A 27712-nucleotide genomic window follows, 5' to 3' on the forward strand; every position below is an offset into this window, starting at 1 on the left:
GGTTTTAGAAAGGTGAAACCTCCTTTTAAAATGATGATTTATTAGGTAGCAATAACTCATAATTATTTGTGCATTTGGCAGAAAGTCTCCACTATCTTCACAGTTGCATTGCTGAAGCCAAAAATTTGAATTTCCCCTTTGAGTTCTCTGGAAAATAACATTTGTTAAAATATAAATCACAAATTAAGTATCGGGGAGAATTATCAACATATGTGAAGTCTAGTAGGTTAAGCAAAAGGCTTGAAGCTGTGGCTGCTGCCAAGTAATTTTGACAAAAAACTCACTGTGGAACTGAATGGAACATAGAATTTTTTGCTATGAAATTGTTAGAAATCCTTGCCTGTATTTGTGACTTCAGGAATGGAGTAATTGTTTTTATCCTGCAGCACTGAAAAAATTGTCTGACAGGAGGGCCTCAAACACAAGAATGCTTCTCCTTGCTTGCAATTCAAGAAGCAATAGTTTTGTCAGTACAAATTATTAAAGAAATTAATGCTCAGAAAACTTAATCAGTCAAATGAAGCTCATAAGCAATACTCATCTAGTTACTCATCTCAATTTATAGTACTTAAACAACAGCAGAGCCTCTCAGCCACACCTGAGATTTGTGTCCCACTGAGCAATACACAGCGTGCAACATCAGTAAAGCAGTCCTTCCCTTGAAAAATTAATACCTTAAATCAATGCAACATAGATGTATTCAGGGATAGAGGCAAAACATGCAGGCATCTCTTCCACTGTGGGCAGGAGAGGGAGCAGCAGCAGGGAGCAGCCAGGGGGCTTTCCCAGAGCTTCCATGGAGCGGCGCAACAGACTCAGAAGATGAATACATAATGTGCCACTCTGATGCTCCAGCCATGTGGCCCAACACTGGAAACATCTTCAAATTGAATGCCTTCAAGTTTCCTCTCAGGAACAATTATGTCACTATCTCTGAGCAAACAAGGGAATGACCATGAACTGCCTGCTATCTGCCAGATGGGCAAAATGGAGCAGTTTCTTCTGTGTCAGTAACACTGTGGACTGAATTAGTCTAAGGACCTGAAACTTGTAATAATAATCAAATTACTAAAAATGTACATACCTGTTTTAAAAACGGCTTTTTCACTGGGTAGACTGCAGCCTGTGCCATTCACAGCCATGACCCACACACTGTAACAGCGATCTGGCTCCAGGTCCTCCAGAATGCAGTGGCTCTCTTTCACTGTCACTCTGTACTCTTCCACTAAAGCTAGGAGAACACACACATGCACAGGACCTCACACTGTCGCACTGGTAGGACTTACAACTAAACCTCTTAAATAACACATTAAAAACAGTCAATTGAAAAAGATCCAGAAATTATTACTAGCTAAGATCTCCTTATTTCACACTGACTGACAGAAAGCTTTAGACTTGCCCTTGAGTTGAGAGTACAAATGCCATTCATGGCAAGTGGAGATTATTGCCCTCAGTCCTACTGGACTGCAAGTTTGGGACATGCAAGCAGCAGTTACCAACTCTGGTGTCACCACTATATAGCAACAATTCCTCATAATGAACTATATAGCACTTAGGTATAAATTACATATTACAAAAACCCCTTCACATCCTTTAACCTAGATGTATATGCATACATGGATTTGTGCAGAGCCTGGTCTACTTTGAGCTTTTTAACAAATAAGCATTTCAATCCCCTTTATTAAATTTAAATTTTTAATGTTTGAAATATTTTGAAAACAAAAATCTCTGTCTACATGTGGAAATACTTCCTAATGCTTTTTTGGTGAAAACATATTTCTGAAGTACATGCAGGGTCCCAAAAGCATAATGGGAGCTCTCCCCTTGGGAGCTCTGTCTGCAGTCCCCAGGAGTAACAGTGAGACAGCATGGACACATCCTCTCTGATGGTCAGGCCTCTTCATGAGAAGGCACTTCAAGCAGTGAAAACAACTGCCCTTGATTTTACAGAGCATGATATTATCTTGCATTTGTGGAGACAAAGGGGAGGAGAAGAAGCAGCATCTTCCTCACGATCTCCCCCACCGTTGTCTGTCTTTAGTTTTATGCATTATGTCTTCACAGCCATTGCTCTTCCCATGTCCTGGGCGCTCCCCTGCAGCTCATCCTCCCACCTGCTTACCCTGAGCCAGGGCTGAAAGGGCAGATCTTACGCACCCCCTGCATCTTTGCTGGCTTGCAGCTCCTCCGTACAGTAGACCTGGAAGCAGTCAATGGTGTCCCCATCATTCACAGCCCAGTAGACAGCAATGGAGGTGCTGGTGGCTGAGTTTGGCTCCTGAGGTATGACAGTCGGTGTCTGTGGGACTGAGAGGAAAGTTTCCCATTGTTATACATGCTCCTGTGTTGTCAGCCGAATTACCTACAAATTCATGAGTCAACCCAATTGCTTATTTTCACTCAGGTTGCATATTTCCAGAGAGCAAGTGCAGCAGGAAATACAGAATACTGGTACAGTCTTAGAGCAACAGATTCTCATAAACTAGGAACAGAAAAAAGTATCTGCTCAGCATTGGAAGCCCCCCATTTGCCTCACAAGTCTGGACAAAATAAGATGCAGTCCTAGTACTGGGACCAGCCAAAACCAGCACAAAGCATGTGCTTGTACCCTCCTTCTCAGAGATATGTGTGTACTGGTCCCAGAAATGTGGGCAGTGGAAAGGACCTGCCACAGCAGGAGGGGATTCATGCAGTGTGTCAGTGCCAGTGACAGCAGCAGGGATGTGCTTCAGGCAGAGGAGGCTCTGACTGTACTCTCAGAGAAGGCTCTAACTACACTCTGCCCTGGGGTGGACTCCTACTGCACATGCACAGCTTGGCGCTCCTTCCTGCCATGGTCATTTCCCCACAGACCAAGGGGACTGAGACTCCTTGGTTTGCAGTTGAAGCTGAACTCTGCCAAGGCACCTGAACCCCATGGGGCTACCAGAATCATTCCTCACAAGTGCTTCAAAGATTTCCAAGGTTCCCCAGCTTTCACACCAACTTTTGTCTTCTGATTGACACAGATCCAGCCCCAGATGAGATATTGTTTGCCTCTGTGATTATGTCATAGAAGAGAGGGAGGGCAAAGAAAGAAACAAAAAGCCCAAAAAGATGATAATTGTTAAAATGATTGCAGGGAATGAAAATACATGGTTCTATTTCTTCACCCAGTAAATTTCCATATTTCATGAATTCTCTTAGAATCTCAGCAGAAAGCTTCAGTTTTCTTTTCAGTTATCTCCACAGTAATGATGATAATCCCCTGTGGCATGAACAAGGCAAATGCAGATGCTGGGCTGTTTCCTTATGATTTATACAGAGAGCCACCAGTACAGTAGCATTACATCTGCTACCCATTGAAAAAAAATTATCCTTCTTATTGCTAAAACAATCCTCATTTTGTCTTTTGACTGCATCTAGAGTTGGCAATTAGGAAATGTATCATCTTTAGGAAAATACTTCCTTTCAGTGGACATGATGGGGAAACCATTTTTTTCCCCATGAAGTTGCCTAGAAACCACTATTTTTGATCACAGAAACCCCAGAGTTGCAAGATCTATTATTATGCCAAATCTCAACAGAAGCTAGTTTACTGAATGAAACTTCTGAAAAAAAAAATCATAGATCAAATTTCAGTTCAGCAATACTGAGAAACATTTGATTTCTAATTTCCTTTTGCATAATATGAAACAATTTAATAGGAAGCAATTTCAAAACAGGAAGCTGAACTATTCTCTTCAGAAACAGAACATTTATGCATTATCCTCTTTTAAGTGGTCCCTTTTAAGTGAATTTTAATTAAAAAATGAGGTATTTGCAATATGAGTATGACTAACTGATATTTTTCTTCAGAAAAGTGGCATATGTTCTCATCAGTTCAGTTTTCATTGAAGTCCTGTGGTGTAAGGAAGTTTTCTGTCATGCTGTGTAATCTCCACAGTAATCCATGTGTTCTCTGGTGTAATGAGAAACAATATTTCCTTATTTCCTTGGCATTGTGTACTTGAAGAAGGAGGGCAGATACATTCCTCTGTGACTCGTTTTGAAACTTTTTTACAATCAGCAAAGGTCCTTGCCTTCCAGTATAAAAGGCCAGGACTTGCAGTGGGCTTTGGAAATAATATTTTTTAATTTTTTAATTATTCACACTTTTCTATTCCCAGGCAGAACCTGGGTTCCATTATGCACATCAGCATGCTGCAAGGGTATTTTATGCTAATGCATTTATGAATGGAAATGGATTACATGAAAGGAGGAAGAACTTGAGGGAAAAGGGCTTTTCATTAGTGGATATGGAAAATTTGGAAATGGAGGCATTTTGAAGGAAAATATTTCTGAAGTGGTGAAAATAATGTTGTATGAAATTGTTCAGTAAAACACAATTCTTTTGGAAGGAAAATACATAGATTGAAGAAACCTGGCACATTCACATTCATTTCATCATGTGGCTTCAGTCAAATAAAATTCCAAGTGTCTGAAAATGGTCCCCAGTATGTGATAAATTCATGGCCATTCAATTCCATTTAACTCCAAATCAAGTTTCATGTATACACGTAACTATTTTTCTTCTGGAAGGTTGTAACCTTGAAAAAACAAACTATCAAACAAATGAAAAAAAAAAAAACCACCAATTTTTTTGTCTGCTGCTTACCAAAGTAAAAATCATGATAGCAGTTGAAATACTTTGCAGTAAAAGTGAAGACAGAAAATTTGGTATTTTAGATGGTAAGTAGGCATAAAGGATGAGGTGCTTTAAAGATCTCTTACTAATGGATAATTATTCATTTGCAGTTTGTCAAAGCAAACTGGTTTGGAGCCAGCAAACCCAGTAGCTAATGCAAACTAATCCGGAAAGCAGACTTCAGCAGTTTAGGAAAATAAATGCTGGAGAGGCTTGTGGGAAAAAGAAGTATGTGGCTCCATTCTCCTGTATGACCTTGCCAGTAGGCAGCAACCTAGGAGGAATGAACGACTGCACCCATGGGACTGCAAGAGGAGGTTTAGGAACTAAGCCAAGAAACACAGAACATTTACACCAGCAGGTTAACTGGCAGAGTGAGTTACAAAAATGGTCTTTTTATCTGACTTCCTAAAAAAATGACACTGAGATAATGCTGCATACACAAATGCCTGTCCAGCTTCACTGGAGAAGCTTCAGATGCCACAGGCAAATTCATACACATCTGAAAAGGACATTAACATCTCAGATATATTTGAGTTCCTCCAAGTCTAATAAAAGCAGTGGTGTGGAGGAGAGAGACAATCTCCCCATACTGACACTGCTACGAAGTGCACTCAGCCCTTATTAGACACCAGAGAGTCAGCACAAGGTGGGCACTTCTCCAGCGTCCCATTAGTCTTGAAAATCCAGCCATGAACAAATCAGCTTAGGGAATCTAATGCTCTAGTTTCAGTGCTCAGGGACCAAACACATGACAAAGGGGCTTCCCTTCTAAACCCAGGGAATGACTATGATGGCAATGGCGCATGTGCTGACGAATGGGAGGGCACAAAACATGACGGTGAGATGTGAGATCCCGTAACCACTGTTCTCTTGAAAAAGAAACACTGGAGTGGGGTTCCATTATGAAGAAAATGAATCAGCAAAATGGTGCTGATAAGATCTTTGTTGACAGCTATCCAGATCAAGATAATACACCTCTGTATACAGGCAGAGCAGAAAACCCAGGCAGGCTTTTTAAAGGACATGAAATATCAGACAGAGATAAGTAAACCCCTTTCTCATGCGCAATTTTTACTGCTATTCTCCCAGGCAGAGGCTGTTTCTAGCTATAGTTAACCACTTTCCCTTTCACATCCCTTGGGATTTTCAGGTGCCTCCATTCACTTGTGACAAGTCCAGGGACCTCAGCCATCAACCAGACCCCTGCTCTCATTCCCACACCAAGCATTCTGGGACTGTCACCCTCAGATGAAGAGAGCTCAGGAGACCCTTTGATTGCTTCTTCTATCTCTGTATGCAAGGAAAAACAACTTCTTTAGCCCTGGGAGATTTAGAGATCAAGACTTCCAGCTTGTCTGAGGTACAGATGTCTAAAATGATGCAAGAATCCCCCAGTTTAGCACTTCTCCCTCCTGCTCATTTTACTGTACCTACTATAAGCCAAACACTTGTGCACAATTAAACCTCATTTTACATTCAACTGTGATTGCTAATTACATGGTTTGCAAATCTACACTTCTCATATAGATTCTATTATTAGCTTCCTGAAATTTCCAAAGTATTGCCAAAATGTTAGCTTTTGTGAAGACAATATCTGGAGTTTCTTACCAGCCGTGTGTTGTAAGGAGTGTTGATTGCTTTGTCCTGGATTGTCTGCATAGTGCTCAAACAGGGAAAAAGCACTGGGCACCTTCTCTAAAGAGAGGGTGGTATCCATTGCAGCAAGTAACCTAATTGGAAGAAAACACATATCTGTCCGTGTAAATCCTTTGCAGCATAGCATAGTTTTTCAAAGGCCAGAAGCAAAGACCACGTGACATGTACTGCTTTGAATATTTCCTGGGAACTTAAGGACAGCATACAAGGAGAAGCTGCCTCCCTCATTTTGAACATTTACACCATCCTGCAGTTTTGAATCAGGAGGACAATGAGAGTGCTCATGGGTCTGTTACACTTAACCCATGAGAATGTGAAGGTGTGGAAGTTCTCAGCAAGATTCTCAAGAACACAGGGGTTTGGGCTTGCTAATGCAATGCCTTTAAAGGTTACAAACCTTAGAGCTAACTACAGCAGCTGACTCCAGAAATGTAATGTAAAGCAGCTGCTTGTGGCAAGCTAAAAACATGAGAGGGAAGAGAGATTCTACTTAATTGCCCTGTATTTACTGGGTTCATTATATTAAACAAACCCAAACATTTTTAACTCTGGGACAGAAGCAAACTCAAGAAAATGGAAGTTTTTTTCAAGGCATCTGAATTTTATATTTCTCCCCTTCATTTTATTTCAGTCACTGAAGTAGTTAATTATGCATAATCTTAACAAAGTACAACAAATATAAAATACAGTTTTTTAAGAAAAACATGCATTGTTAAATAGACTTGTTCTTAACCTATTTTATGTAGACTGGTATTATCAAACTAAAGTAATAACCAAGCCCATGCACCAAGCAGAATAAACTTCATTGTGTAAGTAAAAAAGTAAAGATCAAGTGGACAGAAAGCCTTGGGACACTGTTTTGTCCCATTTTACCTGCTCTAATCTTATGCAATAAACTAAATGCAGATACATGGCCAGACAGTTTGACTTGCAACAGGTGAGTCCAGATTTATAGTTCTAATTCTGGAAATTTATAGAAACCTTGAAGGGGTGTTTGGCACATTCTCTTCAGATTGCTCTCCCGGGGTTGTAATTTGACTGCAAACTGAAACCATGGTGTTAGTGTTATACCCCAGACAGTGTCAGCACACATATCCCTGTGATGGCTGAGGCAGCACTGACAAGGGAATGTTTGATACACACTGCACAGTGCCCAAGCCCTCTGGGGAGAGTCAGGGGTGGTGGGCTGGGCAGTGCAGTTTTGGGAGTTTGCACGGGAGAAGCCTGCAGCCAACTGCTCTGAATGATTTCCCTTTACCATAGAGAATTTTTTTGAGGAATATGGGCTTATGGTTGAACATGTCTCTCATAAAGCATGGGACTCACCAAAATAACTCCCTTGAGAAAATCCCACATGGCAGAGAACTGTTTGTGATTGTATGCATTTACTGGTGTGTACAGGCAGATGCAGGTACAACGAGGAACCAGCCCTGTGTGACACACTGTGAATCAGGCAGTGATTGTGGAAAGCCACAGGAAAACATCAGCTCGTAGTCTCCTAGCCAGGTTTTGAAATCTACTTTGTCTCATTTTTCTGGAGCTGTGTTCAGAAACATAGTCAAATTACCTGTGTTGCTTTGTGTTATAACCTTTCAGAGGCTAAGTGTTACAGAACCAGACAGTGAAAAAAGAGATGTAATACCATCTGACTGATAAGACATACCATCAGTGGTATGTCTAAAAGATGGAAGCATGATCACAATGGTTGTTGTATATGTATGTATAGCAAAAACTACAAGGAGCATCTGTTTAAAAATGTCTGTGTAGAGATTTAAAATTGAGCTGATGTTTTTACATGCTATTTGTTTAATTAATGTACTACAGAATGTGTGCAAAACACTTCAAAACCAGTCAGTTACAGCAACAAGTATAAAGCTGCTTTTCTAAATTTCATTATTTGCAAGGTTTATAAAGGTAGCTCTGATTGCTAGCGGTGTGTTTTCAAAAGCTCACAAATACTAAATGAAGCATCCAGCATGCTAGGCCTAGTACTCACTACAGCGCACTTAACCCATACTTCATGTACCTTTTATTCAATTCTTTAGATGACTAGAGAAGGGAAAAGAAATGTGTTAACAGTTTGCAAAACCCTCGAAGTGTTGAAAAGTCAGTCATGGTCATCTAACAGTCTTTCTACTCTCCACAGACAAAAACCACCCAGCTTTGTTGACTTGAGGTTGTGTGGAATGCTGCTCATTCACAACAGAAGAAAATTTACTTCCTTAGAAATATTTCATTTCAAAGCTCTGGCTCAGCAGGGTATTAGAGTATAAATCTCATTTTAAGTGCTTGAGGGGTCAGTATTCAACATCTAGATTTAAAGATGGAGCATAATCAAGTACTTTCTAAAACCAGGACTTCTAGAGAAAGAAATCACTTAAGAATCACTTAAGAATGCACATTAAGAGTAGTTAAATCCAAATTCTGTCTAAAATGTACTTCATAACTTCTTATTACTAGAAGCCATATGGTATTTTTACTTATGTAATGAGAGTTTGTCCCGTGCCTCAGGAATCTTCAGATAATGTTTCCTGGCCTGTGAACAAAAAAGTTCCTATCCTTTATCACTAACAGAAGGGAGCAGGGAAATCCAGTAATTTTCAACTCCCAGAAAAGAATTACAGATTACAAAATTATATTTGCCAAAACACTGATCCTCACAAAATCAGGAAAATAATCTAATCCCAAAACAGCAAATCTACCACAACATTCACTTGGTTACAGGATACTACAACATTGTGTGGCACAGAGAAGAGAAGAAAGCCAAATATTGGTATAATTTCTGTGGCTGCTGGGGCCCATGTGGGCTGGACACTTGTATTTCGAAAGCTGGCTTATTTTGTATGAGTGATCAGTCTTCAGACAGTAATTTGACCTTTCTATTTCTGGCATTCCAAGATAGTTTATCTGCAACTTCCAGGCCACATGCTAATTCCATAATGGGGGAAGATTATTATCCCAGAAACTCCATCCTCTTTGAGACTGGTAGTATACTTGTGGAGAGAAGAAAGTGCTGTCACTCACTTAAGGACAAGTCTTGCAGCAGAAGAACAGTATTGAAGGACCCAGAACCAGCAACATCCTCTAAGCAAAGTTTAAGACTAATGACTGTATGAGTTAGTAGGTCCAGTCCTGCAGATTCACTGGAGGTGTTTTTTACATCCAGGAAGGACCATTAGAGCCACACACATCACATGCACAGCCCTCAGTCTATCTCATTGTCATGGTTTCACCCCAGTCAGCAACCAACACAGCCCCTCACTGTTTTTCAACAGTAATTATTTATCATAGCCTCAGTAATTTGAGTGCATAAATACTGTCCATCTGCTTATTAAAAACACCCCAAAAACAACAACAATACATGACAAAAAACCCTACAGCCCAGAAACAATTTTACTTTTCTATTACATTTTCTTGTTTCAAAGATCACTTTCTTGTTGTTTATTATTATACATAATAATTACATAATATGTAATTTATTTTTCATATGGTAAAATACCTAAACACTCTAACATCTCTTACTTTTCAGTTATTAATTCTAGATATATTATCAAACTGTCTTTTCAACTTTAAAAATGAACAAGACCATTTTACTAGCATGTCACATTTTTGTCCTGTGCATCCTCTCTACAGTTCTCTCTGAGAATTCCCACATCAAAACCAAATGATCCAGCAGTTTCAGAGTGGAATAGCTGAGCTAGCAGGATTAAGCTATCTTAAAAAAATAAAATTCATTGAGACCCTAGATACATAAGTCTTTTCCTAACTAATATCATAAAAGCTACAGCATGAAAGCCAATTCCACTTACATTTAGGAAAACAAATCCATCCACTTCATCTGTTTCTTTTACTGTTGTCTCCAAAGTTTCCTTTGCTGAATCAACAGTTTGCTGGAAATTTACCATCTGCTCATACAGGTACTCCATTTTCATCTTCTTCACTTCCTCGAAGTTCTCTGATTTCTCATCATATTGCGCTACCACTTTCTTAAGCATCTCTTCATTCTGCTTTTCCAATAAATCTGCATTTTTTTTACAGTTCTCCTGCAGAATAAAATGACAACATTTAATGAATACACAGAAATTCTAAATTACCCAAAGACGAGCCATCCACCATATTGATTCTGGCACACTGACAATAAGACAATTTTATTTCTGCAGGCAAACTCCTCTGTGAGAAATATGTCTAGAGAAATAAATCAATAACAACAACAGCTTTTTTTTTTTTAACTCTTTAAAATTAAACTTTAATATTTCATCACTGAGATAGAAAGTCTGACCAAAAAATAGCTAAAAATGCATAGTTACAACTGGAGTTAATACAGTTCTCAAGGCTTAAGAACTTGGGCAATCAGAATTTAAGATACTGTCCAACTAATTTAAATGCTTTGCATGGGATTCTAAATAAAACACCATGTGAGCTTTTTATAGGCATAAACAAAATTAAGGGAACTTTTTCCTTCAGTGTTTGACAGTTACATATTCGACTCTGCAGTAATATGCAAAAAAGCAATCTTTTTCTTCCTCCCAAGTTAACACCTTCCAGTGAACTTCCAGAGAAGTCAATTTGAGGACTGGAGCAGCAGCCCATTTTAGTGGAAGCAATAATGCTGCACAAATAGGCAAGCATATTTTAGAAGTAATCCTGCAGAGGAAAAGAAAAATAGTGTGATAAAACACTGGACTTACCTCAACTGAATTAAATCTCAATTCAATATCACTCACAAACTCTTCAATCTTCATTGACTTTTCTTCCAGTGCTGTTAGCAATTTACTTAACTGATCCTGAAATTTAAAATGTTTCAGTAACTTAGGCAGGTTATTTTATAAACTTTTTACACAGAATTTATTTTAGGTGAATATTTTTCTTTTGCCATGAGCCACCATTGGAACAATTTTTAAGTAAGTTCAAGTATCACCCTGGCTGCAAAGACAAGCACAGAAATAGCAACTGGAACAGTCACAGAACTGTTTCCAAACCAAAACAAGTGAGCTCAGTTCGATAAGGCACTCTGTCCATACAAGCTGTTGAACGTTAAGAATTCCAAAGCAGCTTTGCCAGAGAGTGAGGGTACTCAGAGCCTCATGAGTGTCCTTGAGAGATCACAGGAACAAGCCCATAAAAAGGAAGATAACAAACGTAGTTGTGAGGGTAATAGATTATACTGTGTCATGGCTTTTAAAATTAGAATTCAAAAGATAGATATCTGTCTCTATATAGATTAATGTATAGATAAATAGATACATGTTTATGTATGTGTATGTATATATATATATATATATATATATTTATATATAAAAAAGAAGTCATCAAAATCATTGGTTGAGTTATATGGAAACAAAAGTAGTCCAAGGCACACAGATCAAAGACAACTCAGAACTTTTTCTTACTGCTTCTTGACCTTTTATGAAAATAAGTTGCTCAATTGCTCTGGCACAATTCATAATTTATAGAAATGCTTAGTTTTAATTTGATGGCATAAATCTAAAAGGAAGGTTATCTTCCTTTGTAATGGTTTCTTATTGCGGCAAAATTTTACGGCTAGATGAAGAGCACAAGACTTTACATTAATTACAAATGTGCCATTGGAGAATACAATTGAAAGCGCCCTTTAAAAATATTTAGGGAAATTATCAAGATTTGGAAACAAATTTCTGTTTGTCGGGATGAACTGTAAAATCTGACAAATGTAATCCCTAGCTCATTTAATTCACCGTGAAGCTCTTTTCTCACAGTTTTCATGCAATAATAATTTAGAAAAATTAAAAAATTAAAAATCATGCAACAAGCATTTTACTATATTAATGTTTTCTCAGTAATTATACAGAAGTAACAAGATACATACAAATGCAGTCTCAAAGTAACCTGAGCCCTGAGTGCTAGAAATCATGTGAAACCAGGCCTGTGTTGCAGCCAAATTTAATACTGGCTTCATATCTGTGCTCCACAGCCAGGGAGTGATGTCATGGGATGTTTATGTGCAGCTTGACTCACTGTAATGCGGGTACATTTGAGGGGTGGCTGGGATCTGTGACTTTATTGCTGACTTACTTGTGCCTTGTTATCACTGCTAAGTCAAACACAAAAGGCCATGTATGAAAAACAACTCTACATCTGAGATGGTTTGCAAGTACTGATAATTGAAACTGTTACATTGACTCCTACTTTTGATTTCTGTCTTCTACATATGAGATAATATAATTTAAATACCACCAATACAAGCCCTTCTGGAATTTCAGTAAAATGACATGAAATCTATATTCCTGTCAAAGGAACATGTGCCAAAAAAGAGACCTCACCTTTCATTTACTGGGGTGAGAGTAAATAGCTGCTAATCAAGAAAGAAACATCTGTATGATATGTTCACTTGTACATGAGCAGATCTGATATTGGAGAAGTGACGTATCACATACACGCTCTTTTCACAAGCAAAACTGTAATTTAATGAACAATAGCTTCCACAGAAAAAGTATTTTCACTGGTATTTATTGCAATGGACTAGCTTACTGAAATGGAGGACATTTTATCTATTAGGGGAGAACAGCTTGGATATAGTGGCAAGTAGGACTTTATAAACTCTTACCTGTGCGGACACCACAATGCTATTGGCGCAGAATGGTTTGGGTTGGAAGGGACCTTAAAGGCCATTTAGTTCCTATTTCCTTGTCATGGGCAGGGACATCTTCCATTAGACCAGGTTGCTCAGAGCCCCATCCAGCCCAGCCTTGAATACTTCCAGGGCTGGGTCATCCACAACTTCTCTGGACAACCTCTTCCACTGCCACGTCACCCTCACTATGAAGAATTTTTTTCCTAATTTCTAATATAAACCTTCCCCCCTTCAGTTTAAAGACATTGCCCCTTGTCCTGTCACTAGATGCCCTTGTGAAACCTCCCTCTCCAGTTTAAGGCCATTTTGCAGATGAAAGTGTATGGAACAGCAAATAAGTTGGTACTTCAACAAAACTGTGTAGGGTGATTTGTCTAATATCTCCAAGCAACCAGCGCAAGTAAGTGGGACAGGGAACACTTTATGATGTTACCAGTCTTCACATATGGAGGTTTCTGTACCTTGTCAAGTGAAGTGAACTGCTGTTACTGAAGTTTTATTTTCGTAGAAACAACATTCTTCCCATTTCTCCCCCTACATATCAAAACCAGAACAAACTTTTACAGATAAGACTGAAAGATGGAAAGTCTGCTAACAACTACATATAAACAAGGCCATTCAAACTTATGAGTAAATAAAAATACCAGCTTAGCAAGTCTAGGACTCCAGAGAATACCTTAATAAGATGGTCTCCCTTCAAGATCTACAGCAGGTGTGTAGGAATAATTTTTATTTAATAGATACTGCATCTTAGCTTCTGGACTACTCTTGGAAGCCTCTCCTCTTGACAATGCAAGAGAACTGGAGAAATTAGCCTTAGTAGCTTCTTTTTTTGCCCAAATTAGTACTTACCTTCATCTTGGTTGCAGCATCATCTAGTGTTGTGACTTCATGGTCTTTATGCTCTCCAAAAAGCTTATCAATAGCAGATATTGGGCATTTGCAGTGGTAACAATAAGTGTCTACTTGTGCTTTTTTCAGTTCTCTCTGTGGGCTCTCAACTTGAGGAACGTTTGTTGCTGATTTTTCAGGATACATCACCACAAAGCCTGAATCTTCAAGCTCAACAGGAGTTCTTTGTTCTGGCTCATTAACAAATTCATAACTATCAGCAGCATGATCAAAGGAATCCCTGTCTTCAAATAATAGCTCCTCGTGTGTAAATTGAGATGATATTTCATCTTGCAAAAGCTCTTCTTGTGTAATCACATCATAGTCCATTGACTCAGCAAAATCTTCATAAACATCACTGTGCTGCTCCTCTCTTTGCAAGTCTGGATTTTCTGTTTGCTGAATGGTAGGAACACAGGACAGATGTTCCTGAGTGAACTGATCATCTCCACTGTCTTCAGTGGGAGCCCTGACATATGGAACATACTTTTCCATCTGAGGAAATGCTGTTATATCTTGCCGTTCTTCCTGCCCAGTACTAGCTTCTTGATATGCAGCTCCTTGATACTCCACTTGATGACTGTATCTTTGTTGACTTGGCTGCTCTGGCAACTCTTCAGTTCTTTCTACTGGTACATTTTCTTCTTCTCTTTGTTCAGTGGTATCAGTTCCTGCACCTGAAATAACTGGTTTGCTTCCAAAAGGAATGGCATGCGTTGGCTTGCAAATTGTTGCTTGAATGTTGCTGTCAACCTGGAATTTGTCTCTCTCCATAACAACTCTTTCTGACAGAACCTCAGTTCTGACATATTGAACATCACCAGATCCCTCCTCCTGGTTATTCTCTGAACTCCAAACCAAAATTCCTCCCCTAAAGGACTCATCTTCTGGTATCTGATCTTTCTGAGGCCCAATGGCTTTACCTGGAATTTCATCTTTAAGAATGTATTTTTCAAAATAAATTCCAGTTCCATCATCTGTGTCTGAATTTCTGCTGGGGAAAGAAGCATTAGAATTACCACTTTCTTCATCGGAGGGAGTCTCATCCTTTGTCTTTTCTCCTACTGCTCCTGCATAGAGGTCCTTGTATAAAAATGATAGAGCAGGTGGCTCCTCTAAAAGCTCTGGGTTAACAGCAGCAACAGTGGTAGGGAACAAGAGAGATCGTTCTAGCACTCCTTCTTCTGAATCGAAGAGCGGGGTTCCTGGTGACTTGCATTCATCTTCTACATTTGTAATGCTCTTATTGCTAGAATCAATTGATTTCTGCAGTGGTAAAGGTTTTGAGGCATCTGCGTAGGATTGCATTTTGCCTTCTCCTTTTATGGTACCATAAAAGACTTCATCCAGGTCCTCAAGTAAGGAAAACTCTTCCAAAGTATCTACCTCAGTACTCTCTTTAAAAGGTTTGGCTTCTTCCATAGATTCATTGGGATCTTCTGTCACAGGAGACAATGAAATTTGTCTTTCAAATTGTGGCTTAATTGGGGATTTGTCATCAATCAGTGTATATTTTTCAAAATAATCCATATCAGCAGTACCATTATTAGGATCCAACTTTGCACAATTATTGTTTTCTGGCAACAGGAGATTTTCTTCTTGAGTTTCTTCAGTTTGCTCCTCATCATACTTTTTGACCAATTCTGTTAGTTCATGGCTTGCAGTCTTTCCCAATAGAGAGCTTTCTGAAATTTCTGTGATTCTTCCAGAAGTTAGGGCTCTCTGGCCATCCTTGACTGATTTTCTTCTAAATGAAGGATTTGTTTCCAAGTATTCTAATTTATCAGGCATGTGTTTACTTTCTTCTTGATCAACAGAAGAAAAATGTGTAGGTGCATGAATATTGAGTATTTCATAACCTTCTGAAATGATATTAAATAGATCTTTTTGTTCAGTAGTCTCCAGACCATGCTGGCTGTCTTCTACAGCACTTGCATGTACCATTTCTTCCTCTTCTCCTCTCAGATAATGTTCAGACACTTCAGACATTTTGCCTACCTCCAGATGTTGCATTGCTTCAGTTTTTGTAGGGTTTAAAGTACTAGTTTCATGCTCCAGAAGTTTATGTGGACCTTGATTATCTCCTACCAGAGATGGTAAATTGTCTCTCTGTGTTTTGGGACTAGTGTCTGAGGGCTTCCTGTGAGAAAATTTATTTGACACTGATTCAGAAACTCTAAATGTATGTCCCTTAGTCTCTGTAGTCCTATGAACTGTGAATTCTGTGCAACTTCCAGCTGGAAATTCCTTTGATCCAAAATCGGAAGCTTCATTTGGAGTAAGCTGAATTCCTTGCGTGTCTACTTCTGCAGCCCCTATTGGACTAATTAAGCAAGCTTTCACCTCTTCTGCCAGCCAGCTAGCCAGCCCAAAAGATGGAATATCTGGGTTCTGCATTTCTTCAGAACTTGAGCTAAGGGGCTTAATCTCTGCTGAGGAGAGGCTACCCAATTCACCAGAATAATGCTGTGTTTTGTGTGTCACAGTTTCTTGAACTAGGTCTGACTGAACAACTCCCAGATGCTCCAAGGTTGTATGCTTTTGGTCTTCAAAACCTTGTTGCATTTCACGTTTATGCTCTCCTTCAGTATAAATGCCTGAAAATTTGTTAGATTGCTTTCCAAGCATGTCTGCTACATCAGATAAAGATGATGGAATATTTTGTTTCTCTTCATCATCAGTGAGAGCCACTGATACTGGCTTTTCAAGTTCTGACTTTCCAGGTAATTTATGAAAAGGTATAAATGACTCTGATAACACTTCTTGCTGGTCTGCTACACCAGTCACCTTTGACTCTGTGGTCATTGCCCTTGGCACTGTGTGTACATCAGGTTGCATTTCTTGCTCATATTGCTCAGCAGTGAATTTGGGTGAACTTCTGAGCTGGTCTGGAGACAAATATATTGTATCCAACAAAGAAGATTCGGGCTTGTCTTGGTCTTGCACTTGAGACCTACTCTCCAAGTGCGCTGTCTTTAAGCTTGCTGTTTCAGGTGAACTGAGTTGAATTTTTTGCAACTGTTGTTCATTGTGTGGTGGAATTACATGTTCACACTCTGATTGTATGGGCTGGGTAATAAATGGCTGCATTTTTTTATTTTCTTGTTTAGCAAGGGACTGTGTGGGAATCATATATTCAGAGACTGGTTTTGAGTAAGGTGGAACTTCTTGCTGGCATGTTTCATCAGCTGAATAAAATGGAACTGAAGGTTCAGACTGCAGTTTTGAAGGTACAGTCAGGTAATCCTGACTTTCTAGACTTTCTGTTTTATCTGTAGAATATGATAAATTTAGTTGTTCAGATTCTAACTGTATAGCTGTATGAAAGTAATGTGGAGTCTGTTCTCTCTCAACTTCAGGTAAAATTTCATATTCAGCCTCTGACTTTGCAGCTACAGGGAAGTGTAGAAGACTTTCTGTATTCTCTACTTCTTTTCTTGCAAAAGAGGACCCTGGCTCAGGCAGAGCAGTTTCTAAGTGTTCTGTTTTACAGGTGGAATAAGATATTTCTAAATGTTTGGGGGGTGAGCCTCCAGCTACAGGTGAAGACTTTGGACTTCCTTCAAGGCTTGTTTCAGACACAGCGTGTGAAGCACCCAAAGGTACAGGCATTGTTTGTTCAGTAAGAGATGAATATGGTTGAATTTTGTGGCTGTGTGCTTCCTCAGTGGAAAATGATAAATTTTGTTGTTCAGTTTCCAGCTGAGCACTTCGAGATGAAGGAGCACCAGTGTCTTGCTTCTGTGAATATCCTGCTCTCAGTGGGCCCATTTCATGCTTTTCTGCTTTGTAAGTAGGACTTAATAAATCTGATTGTTTAAAATCTGGTTGTGTAGTTCCCTGCTCCTCGGTCCTGACAAAGGTATGTGCTACAGAAGGTGTTTCTGGCTGCTCTGTTTCAACATCAGGGGACTGCAAACTAACATGTGGCTGTTCTGGTTGGACCTCATCCCTCCACTTTGTTTCGCCAGTGAAATATGGTTTCTCTGGATGCTCCAGCTGGGCAGTCTGTGGTTGATCTGCCTTGCTACAGGAATATGATAAATCTAGCGGCTTTATTACATGAGTCTCTGCTTTGCCAAGAAAGTGTGACAAATCTGGATGTTTTGAATTCAGTTTTTCTGGTTGCAACTGTTCTGATTTTCCTGTGGAATACGAAATATCAGAAGGAGTGAACCCTGCTTGTGCAGCATCATGGTTTTTTGTTTTGCCAGAGGAATACAAGAAGTCTGGGAACTCCCCTTCCACTGTAGATATATTTGGTTGTTCTTCTATGCCATGAGGACTTGAAAACACTGGTTGATCCAATTTCAGTTGCACTATTTCCTCTGGGTGTAATGTATAGCTTCTTCTCTCCTCTTTGACGTCCAGCTGTGCACTTTGTTTTTCTTCACTAACAGAAGAGGACAAATCCATGTGCAGTACTTTGCCCGTGGCATCCATGACACTTGCATGTTCAGACTCAGGTAGAGCAGCCCATGATGGCTCTGTTTTGACAGATGAATGCAACAAACTCTGTTCTTTCAGCTCTGGCTGAGTTGTTTTATGAGGTTCCGCTGTGCCAACAGAGAATGACAAATCTGCATATTCTGAATTTGCTTGGGAATTTTGCATTCCTTCTGTATTCTCCATAGAGCACTGTAGCTCAGGGTGTTCTGCTTGCATTCCTGCATCTTTCCATTCCTCTGCTTTTTTGAGAGATGATGAAAACTCATTTGTCTTTTCTTGCTCTGGTTGAATCTTTTCTTGCTGTACTGTGCCAGTGGAATGAAATAAATCCAGGCACTCAAAATCCTCATCAGCAATTTGAATTTGCTGTGTTTCACCAATTGAACATGATAAATCCATTGTTTCTGCCTCTGGCTGTAGGATTTCATGGTGTTCTAATGTGCCAGCAGATAAATCTGAATGGTGAGATTTTGCGTTTAAAGTTTCTTGTTCTGCCTCACTGAGAGAATGACATAATTCTAAATGTCCCAATTCCATCCACGCTTTCTTGCCTTCTGCCTCTTTTTTGAAAGAATGCAAGAAGCCTTGCTTCTCCTCTCCAGCAATTTGTTCTTGCTCTGTTGTGCCAGATGACAGATCTGGTTTTTCTAACACTGGTTGTGTAGTTCTTTGTGGCTTTCCTTTATCAATGGAATGCAGTGAATCAGGATGCTTTGGCTCTGCTTTTAACATTTCTCCTTGCTCCATTTTTCCACTTGGGAATGGTGCATCTGGAACTCTGTGTTTCTCCTTTGCAGCTTGTGAATGCTCTGCTGTGCAGACAGACTGTTCCTTTTTAGAGCATTCCACAGCTGTGTGCTCTGTCCCTCGTTGCCCCACTTCCCTGGTCAGGGGTGCCAAGCTTGCATGGCCTGGCTCCAGCTGTGCAGGTGGGATTTGCTCCATTTTGTCATGACCATACAATGCACCTGGCTTCTCCAATCCCAGCTGGATTGTTTCCTGCACTTTGTTGAGGGAATGTGCTAGCCCAGGGTGTTCAGGTTTCAGTTGTGATGTTTGCAGCCCTCCTACTTTGAAAACAGAGTAAGGCAAATTAGAATGTCCCTGCCCTGGTTCTGCCATTTCTGTTTCCTCTGCTGTACCCACAGAACGTGACAAATGTGAAATTTCCACTTCTGGCTGAGCTGTTTTCTGTTCCATTTGTCCAAAGGGATAAGTTTGCTCTGTTTCTTGTACTTTTTGTTGTACCTCTGAGATGTCCAGAGGAGATATTGCATCAGTATGCTCCACCTCTGGTGGTATCCTTTCATCATCTGGCCTCTCAATGGAAAATGATAAATTTGGTTCTTCCAGGATCTCCTGGGCACGTTCTGAAGTGTTCCTTTTATTGGGAGAATGTGTTAACTTTTCTTGCTCTAACTCCTGCTCTGTGGCTTTCTGCTGCTTTAATCTGCCAAGAGAAAGTTTTCTGTGTTTTTGATCCAATGGTGCTACTTCTTCCTGGCTTGTCTCACCAGTGGAATGTGACAAATCAGGATGCTTCATCTCCCATGGTGCAAGTTCTGTATGTTTTGACTCTATTTGTGCAGTTGCTGGAGAAGTTCTTTTTTTACCTACTTTAGGCAATTCTTGGTGTTTAGACTTAAACTTTTGAGTTGATTGTTCTTTGCCTTTACCAAAGGAAAAGGATGAATCTGAATATTTTGAATCCAGTTGCGAGCATGACTGATTTGGGTATTGAGATTCTATTTCCATATTTTCATCTTGTGCTGCTTCACTCAGGCTTCCTTGTGAATCCAAATGTTCTGATTTTTGCTGAGTTTCTCCCATGGTGTATGAGAGCTCTGGATGTCCTGACTCCTGCTCCACAATATCAACTTGCTTTGATTCACCACTGTCCCATGAAACATCTGGATGTTCCACCATTACTGGCTCAGTTTCTTGTTGCTTCAAATGGAATGGTATGGTTGGTTTTTTCAATAATTTTTCTTGCCCATGAGAGGAATATAGCAAATCTGGATATTCTGAAGTTATTTCCATTTCCAGTGGAGCTTCTTTTTCACTGGAAGGAGGCAAAAATGTTTGCTCCAGCTCTTGATGTATTTCTTGTTGCTCTGATTTGTGCTGCACAGTTTCCTTCTCTGTTTCTGTACTTACATAAAATGTTTTTTCTGGATATGCTAGTTCTGTTTGCATTTCTTCTTGCATTTGTTTACTGAATGAATATGGCAAAGATGGATGCACTAACCCTGGCTGAGCTATTTCTTGCTGTGCCAAATTATTTTGGTCTGTGACCTGTGGCTCTTCTTTACCCAGGCTTTCTGAAATACCTGAATACTCTGTTTCCATTTCCACAGCTTCTTGTTGATCTGTTTCCTGCTGTCTCACCTCTCTTTGTACTGTATCTTGTTCCATCCTGCCAAAGGACTGTGAAACATCTGGCTGGGGCACATTGAGTGATGGTGTTTCCTGTTGCTGAGTACCAGCAGTGGAACAGGAAGGAAAAGACTGCTCCTGCTCCATTTGTGCTGTTTCCCAGGGCTTTGCTCTGTCAGTCAGTTGTGACCACAAAGTTCCGGCCTCGACTCCTTCTTGTGTCGCTTCTTCAGTGGTAAATGAGAAATCCCTCTTTTCTGAAACTATTTGTACATTTTCATGCTGCTCTGTTTCACTAATGAAACATGATGGCTCTGGACCTTCTAAGTTTCTCTGTACAGCTTCTTGTACCGTCTCTCCCTGGGAATACAGTGGATCAGTTTGTTCCAGCTTTGGTTGCAATTTTTGATGTTCTGTTTCGCCAGCAGAATATGTTGTCTCTGGCTGTTTCACCTTCAGCTGTGAAGTTTTATTTTCCTGTTCTTTTGGGGTAGAATGTGGCCAAACTGGAAGCTCTGACTGCAGTTGAGTAGTTTCTCCTTGCATTGCCATGGCAGAGGAATCCAGCTTACCTTCAGACTGTGACTCCTGCTGTACAGGCTGTGGCTGTTTTCCTTTGTCAGTTTGTGACAGTTCTTTCTCCTTTGTTTTATTAATGGGATGCGATAAATCTGAAAATGCTGTTTCCAGATACCCAGTTTGTTGTATCTCAGCCCTTCCAGTGGAATCAAATCTATCTGGATGTACCAACTGGAGTTCTGCATTGTTTTCTTTCTCTGCTTCCTCCATCAAACATGGTAAATCTGAATGTACCTGTGCAAGCTCTTCTTTTTCTTCTTGCTTTTCTTTTTCAGGGGAATAAGACTGTTCCTGTTCAAAAGGACTGAATGCATGGTTTTCTGTTTCTTCCCTGGAAAGCAAAACTTGATGTTCATTTTCCAGCTGTGCACTTTGCATTTCCTTGACTACTTCCTGGGTGAAAGAAGAGTCTGGATGACCCATCTCCAGATGTGCACTCTCTGATTCCACCATTTTTTCTCTGGAATATGATAGATCCTCAGATCTATCATAGCTGGAGACCTCTGCCTCCAGCTGTGTGTTGTCTGATTCTTCCATTTCTTCCCTGGAAAAAGAAAAGTCTGGATGCTCCATCTCCAGCTGTGCACTCTCCGGTTCTATTGTTTCTTCCTTGGAAGAAAATTCTGGTTGTTCTGTCTCCAGTTGGGATCTCCCTGATTTTTCTCTTTCTTTTGTGGAAAAAAGCAGTTCTGGGTAGTCTGTATCTGGTATTGCACTCTCTGATCCCTCTGTTTCTTCCTTAGAATATGAGAAATCTGGAAGGTCTGTCTCTAGCTGTGCACTTCCTGGTTCCTCTATTTCTTCCCTGGAAAAAGAGAAATCTGGATGCTCCATCTCCATCTGTTCACCCTTCAATTCCTCTGTTTCTTCCTTGGGAGAAGAGAAATCCAGATGCTCTGTCTCCATCTGTGTTGTCTCTGATTCTCCAGTTTCTTCGGTGGAATATGAGAGGTCTGGATGCTCCATCTCCATTTGCCCACCTTCAGCTTGTTTGTTTTCTTCAGTGGAAAAATCAGAGTGATCAAAATCTACTGCTTTATTTGTAGCTGAAGTTTTCTGTGTTTCTTCTGTTTCTGTATGAACAGGATATGAAATGCCAAAATATTTAGAATCTATATTTTCAGGAATTGGTGGTTTTAATTTAATTCCTTGCTTCTTTGTTTTCTGAAGTGAAAAGTCTTGTTCAGACTTTGTTTGGTTCTCCAAATGAACATTTTGAGTTCCTGAAGATGGGGTCTTTTTACCCTCTTCTCCTTCAGCTGAATACATTACACCTGAAGTTGCTGACTCTGACAGTGCAGTTGATGATGGACACTCAGTTTCTTGCTTTTCTGTTTCATTTCCAGAATGTGGTAAAAGCACATGTTCAGACTCAGACTGTGCAGCTTCTGATGACTGAGGAATAACATCTTCCTGTCTTGTTTCACTTGAAGTGGGATATTTGGATTTAGCTGATGGAACATCAGGTAAGTAAGACTTTTGTATTTCCCCCTCAGGATGTTCTGACATAGATTCTATAGGCAAAACATGCTGGGAACTTGGTCTATCTAATTCACTAACAAAATCTGCTGAAACAGACTGTGGTGCCGAATTAGGCTGAACTTCCTGATTCTTCACTTCATCTAGATGATCTGATGCTGGCAGCAGGGATTGGTCTGGCTTCTTTTTTGCATTTTCGGCTGAGGGAAGCAGCACTTCTTTTTTGTCAGACTTGAATGGTGTGGAGGTTGTTGACTCTGTTATTGATGTTCTGGCTGTGGCTGAATGACTTTGCTGCTCCCTGGCTTCTTCTTCATTCTTCAGTAAATGTTCTGAAACCTGATTTGGAGTCTCTAAAAGAGGTTTCCTCTCTTTTCTTTCTTCATGTTGAAGAGTTGATTCTTTCATTTTATAAGGTTCAATATTTTCAGAAGAAAAATCATTCTTCTTAGTAAGCTGTTTTTCAAGAGGTGATGTTGGTGAAGAAAAGCTTTGTTTTGCTTGTTCTGTGAGTTGCTCTCTTTGTTTCCTCCTTCTCTCTGAAGGTGTTTCAAGAATTTTACTTCTTGCTCCCTGAAAATGTTTTGGATATGTGGAGAGTGAACCAAACTTCTGCAATCTTTCTTTTACTGATGTTTCAAGGAACTTTTCAGAATCTCCTGAAGCTGAGCTACTTCTCCGGATTCTGTTTTTCTCCAATGTTTCAGGGGCTGGCCCAGTCCCTCCAAAAATTGAGTTGAACAGTTGGATTCTAGCTTGTACTGGTCCTCCAAGAATTGGACCAACTTTTCTCAGTCTGCTCTCCCTAAATATTGATCTTATTGGAGCACGTTTTACGGGCTCTTCTGTGATATTCTCTTGATCCTCTTTGTTGTCCAACATTTCCTCATCTGTGTCTTGTGTTTCCACCTGCTCTACATTCAACGTGGAGGCTTGCACATCTCCTAGATCAGTTCTTGGTTCTTGCCTTTGCATTCCAGAAGAGTCACGTTTTTTATTGCACTGGCCTCCCTTTGGTCTTGTAGCCATTGGCACCTTATTTGAAGATCTGCGTGTCCTTTTCCGAATGATCATGCCTTCATCCATAATAAAGATAACTTTTCCTGGAGGAGAACCTACTGGTGAACTTTCCATACTGTAAAGATCAGAAGTGGTACTTGTTTCTGAGGTCCAGGGAGTAGAACATCTGCTCGAGCTGGTTTCCCAGGTTATTCCACTGTCTTCACTTTGGCATGTTACCATAGAAAAGGAAGGGTTAGTCATGATGTACTGCAGCTTGGGTTTCACATCTTCACTTTGGATAAGATCTTTTAAACTACAAACAAAAAAAAACAAAAAAACAAAAGAAAGCTCTAACAACATACAACAAATTAAATTATTGGAGGAAAAAGCTGAATTTATTCATTAAAATTAAAATGGCTTTCAAAGTTGTAAAAATACTGCATAAGCATAGATTTTGAAGTACAAGCATAAGAAAAGTAATATTTTGTCTCACAACTATATTTTAGATGAATTTAGATGGAAAACTGCATGTTGCAAGGTTAATTCAATGAAGGGGAGGTGTTTAAAAGATCTTGACAATGCAGGAAGAACAGTCTTTGATCTGACCTTGTTTTGCCAGTGTGAGGTTGAGCTGATTCTGAGGCTATTCTCCAGCATGTGTTTATTTCACAGTATAAATTAAACCTTTCATTAAACACTTCAAAGATACTGTCAGTGTTTTAATAGCACCCACACTTGCTTTGCGCAAGTGTGAATGATTATACAATGCTCAAAGCAGTAGTCTATCCACTGGTTTGTTACTGTCTTCTCATGTATTTTATCCTCTGAGCATTCTTGATACTTAACAAAGTAATTTAGAATACATTCAACAATTAAAATATACTGACACCTCCCCAAATGAAACTGCAATGTTTTATAAAGGTAGTTTTAAACCTTATCATGTGTAATCAATACACTGTCATATGCTGTAATCAAATCTTTCAGCTAAAATAGTAAAAAGGCTGGAGAAAGGCTTTTATGAGAAGCTTTAGGAAAGAAAACTTCAAATTCTTCAAGTTCTTAAAATTAAGAGTGTAAAGATTAGCATAAGCAATTAAAAGACACAATGTGTGGAGGGTTTAGTATTTTTAGGCTTACAATATTTACTTAAAACAAAAAAAAAGGGCACCGAAAAGTTAATCAAAGCTCGACCCTAATATTTCTTGAGTAGACAGTAGTTCATTTATGGAAATCGCTTTTGTAGCTGATGGAAAGAAAGGGAGACTATCTGCTGGATAAGATGTAGCCTTCAGTAGAGCAGAAACAGTGAATTTTGGGTGGGACACTTCCTTTACACAGTTACATAATCACTCTATTGCTCCCATGGACGAATGCACATTTATGGCCACACAACATCCTGCTTCCACTGAACAGAGGGAACGGTCACTTTTCCACTGAAAAAGAGAAAAGCGTTTCAGCTAAAGTGAAGAAAGATAGCTACTGATCAGGGATCAGAAAAGCAGAATCCGTCTGACCAACTGCCAGGGGCTGTGGCCCTGCACCACACAGGTGCCAGAGATACCTGCAGTTTGCAGAGGCAGGCGGACACCCCTGAGGAGAAGGTGGCACCATGCCAGAGGGTACTGAGCCCCTGTCAGAAGGCAGAGGTCTTTGAAGGAGGAAAATAAATCCTGTGGAAAGTCATTAAGTACTTAGTTAAGCAAACTTTCAGGACTGTAAGTTTTTTGTAAAGGGCACTCAGTGAAAATGCTCAGAACCTAATGGGAACAGAAATGTAATCCTGCCACTGGTGGTGTTACCCTTACCTTTCCATGAATTTACTTTCCAGAGCCCAGAACCAGAAGGGCTGTCCTGGGCTGGTCCATGCTCAGGTCTGTGCAGACTGAGGCACAGTTCATCTCTGATGTCAGTGCTAACTGAAGGCTGAAGTCACCCCGTGGGACAGTAGCCTGACCAGCCCATGGTGGGACCTCGCAATATCAGACTCCAGTGATGGAGCATAAATCCAGTTGTGGTGACAGGGCTGGCCTGGAAATGGTGGCTGACAGGACAACTGGAAGGCCCACAATTCAAATCATGTCTGAGAGTGCAGTACTGAATAATTGCATGTTAGCCAATCGCCTCCTGCCCCTCAAACCAAGCCTTCAGATTTAAGCCCCAGCATGTACAGCTGATTATCTGCCTCGGTATAGTACTCTGTAGAAAGACTAGCTCCATAGGTGAAAACTTACAGGCTGGAGAAAGAGGTATAGCAGAACACATTCATACCAATTTTTCTCTTAGTTTTTTCCTTTGCCAGTTCCATGGCTTAACACTGACTTGGACATATGATTAAATTAAAATGAAAATATGATTAAATTAAAAAACCAAAAAAACAAAAAAAATCAATAGCAATACTACTAAGGAAGTTTTCAGTTGTTTGAGTCTACAATAACAGATAAATTTTTTTAACATTTTTCAACTTCTAAATCATTCTTATATTTTAAACCTATTTTCTGCACTACTTGGTGCAATTAAATAAACCTTCATACAGAACAGAGCAGCACTCCACTCAAGCTGATATTAATGAATAAGTATAGATTGCCCTGGCCCTGCTTATGCAAAAAGCTTAAATTATATACCTCATTATCTCATTTTCATGGTCACAAACTAGTTACAGCTCATATTTCTCTACAGCGTGAGGAGATAGTGCTTTACACTTTTAAGACCAGAATGAGAGACATGGAACTCAAACATTTACTTCCAAAGCACTTCAAATGCTGCCCTTTTATGAACTGTTTACAAACTGCACAGTAGTAGCTGAAAGACTCCTCTCTAGTCAGAGGAAGCGTTTGCCACTAGAAAAAGATGTTTGCAATATTTGCAATGTTTCAGCTCGTAAATGTAGATATGAAGCCACTGACATCCAGGGCAAAAGCCAGTGCTGTCTTTTTTCCATGTAGACATTTCACTCCCATTCTTGTTGGCATTTATATTATCAGCATGTTATTTCACTTCTAGGACATTGACTTAAACCTTTTCTTATTCTTGGAGACACTGACAACCAGTTGTGTTGCCATAATAGCTCAAACCCAGATTTTTCTTCCTGCCTCCTCCTGCTTCTCACAGCTCCCTGCTTCTCATGACTTCTGTGCTGTGTCCACTAGGATTTCAGGTTCCTAGTCCAGCCTTGCAGGCTGCACAAATGTTCCTTCATGAATCATATGAGGGAAGAGTTTTCACCTCCCCAGCTGCTGTTGTGTTCACACATTGAGTGGGGTCTACCCACCTGTGCACGCCACTACTATGAGATATACATGTAGCCAGCCTATTAGCTTTCTAAAATTCTACCTAGCCTCTTTTATCCTCTTTGTATTAGACCTTGCCATTGCTGATATAATAAAAATTGTAGCTGTTTGCTGCAGAATTTCTCACAAGCTGAAAACAATATAGATTAAATGACCAAGGTGTCAACCTATGTCTGTAATCTGCACAGACAAGATCTCATTTTCTGAAAGCTCCTACTTCAGGCACAGTGCAGGAGTGGTGGAAATTGGTATTGCCAGCTTGTCTTCCCAATTGAAGAAAGCACTTCTCTGCGCTTGTGTTTTTATTCTGTACATATCTGTAGTTTCTGCCTTTACCATGGTGCCCCTTTCCCCCTACAGCAATCAGTATGCTCAGCAAGTGTCTGCCTATTGTTCTGCATTTCTCAGGCCTACAGCTCATCCATCTTCTTCAGACTAAGTGAACTAGGAGCTACAGAAAGACATAATTTCAAACCCAGCCTTCCACCTTTGACTTCTTTCAATTAATGATGCTTTGTCTGGCAATGAAGTGGCTCATGCATCTGTTGAAATACATAGGAACTACTATCTGAAAACAGTGAGACAGCTGCTTGCCCAGCTACAAAGCTGGGGTTTATGATGAGTAGCTGGGAGCCAGGACCTGGGCTTGTTTCACACATTTTGTTCCATCTCTTATGAAGGAGCATAGCCTGGTATAGTCCTAGTTTGTTTTCC

General features: G+C 39.9%; 1 protein-coding gene across 3 annotated transcripts in view; it reads right to left on the reverse strand.

Annotated features, from left to right (window-relative positions):
* CMYA5 (cardiomyopathy associated 5) overlaps positions 1 to 27712 on the reverse strand; it is a 45556-nt gene that overhangs the window by 13468 nt on the left and 4376 nt on the right. For 2 of the 3 annotated variants that reach the window (XM_005492133.4, XM_074533435.1), the window contains exons 2-8: positions 13788 to 24024; positions 11014 to 11109; positions 10135 to 10368; positions 8352 to 8374; positions 6278 to 6399; positions 2158 to 2307; positions 1085 to 1231 (exon numbers count right to left, since the gene is read on the reverse strand). In XM_005492133.4, coding sequence (XP_005492190.1) covers positions 1085 to 1231; positions 2158 to 2307; positions 6278 to 6399; positions 8352 to 8374; positions 10135 to 10368; positions 11014 to 11109; positions 13788 to 24024 — 11009 coding nt within the window. The remainder of the gene's footprint in view (positions 1 to 1084; positions 1232 to 2157; positions 2308 to 6277; positions 6400 to 8351; positions 8375 to 10134; positions 10369 to 11013; positions 11110 to 13787; positions 24025 to 27712) is intronic. The other variant, XM_074533436.1, reaches the window with a different exon arrangement.

Source organism: Zonotrichia albicollis, chromosome Z (genome assembly GCF_047830755.1).
Source record: "Zonotrichia albicollis isolate bZonAlb1 chromosome Z, bZonAlb1.hap1, whole genome shotgun sequence".
Classification (NCBI taxonomy): domain Eukaryota; kingdom Metazoa; phylum Chordata; class Aves; order Passeriformes; family Passerellidae; genus Zonotrichia; species Zonotrichia albicollis.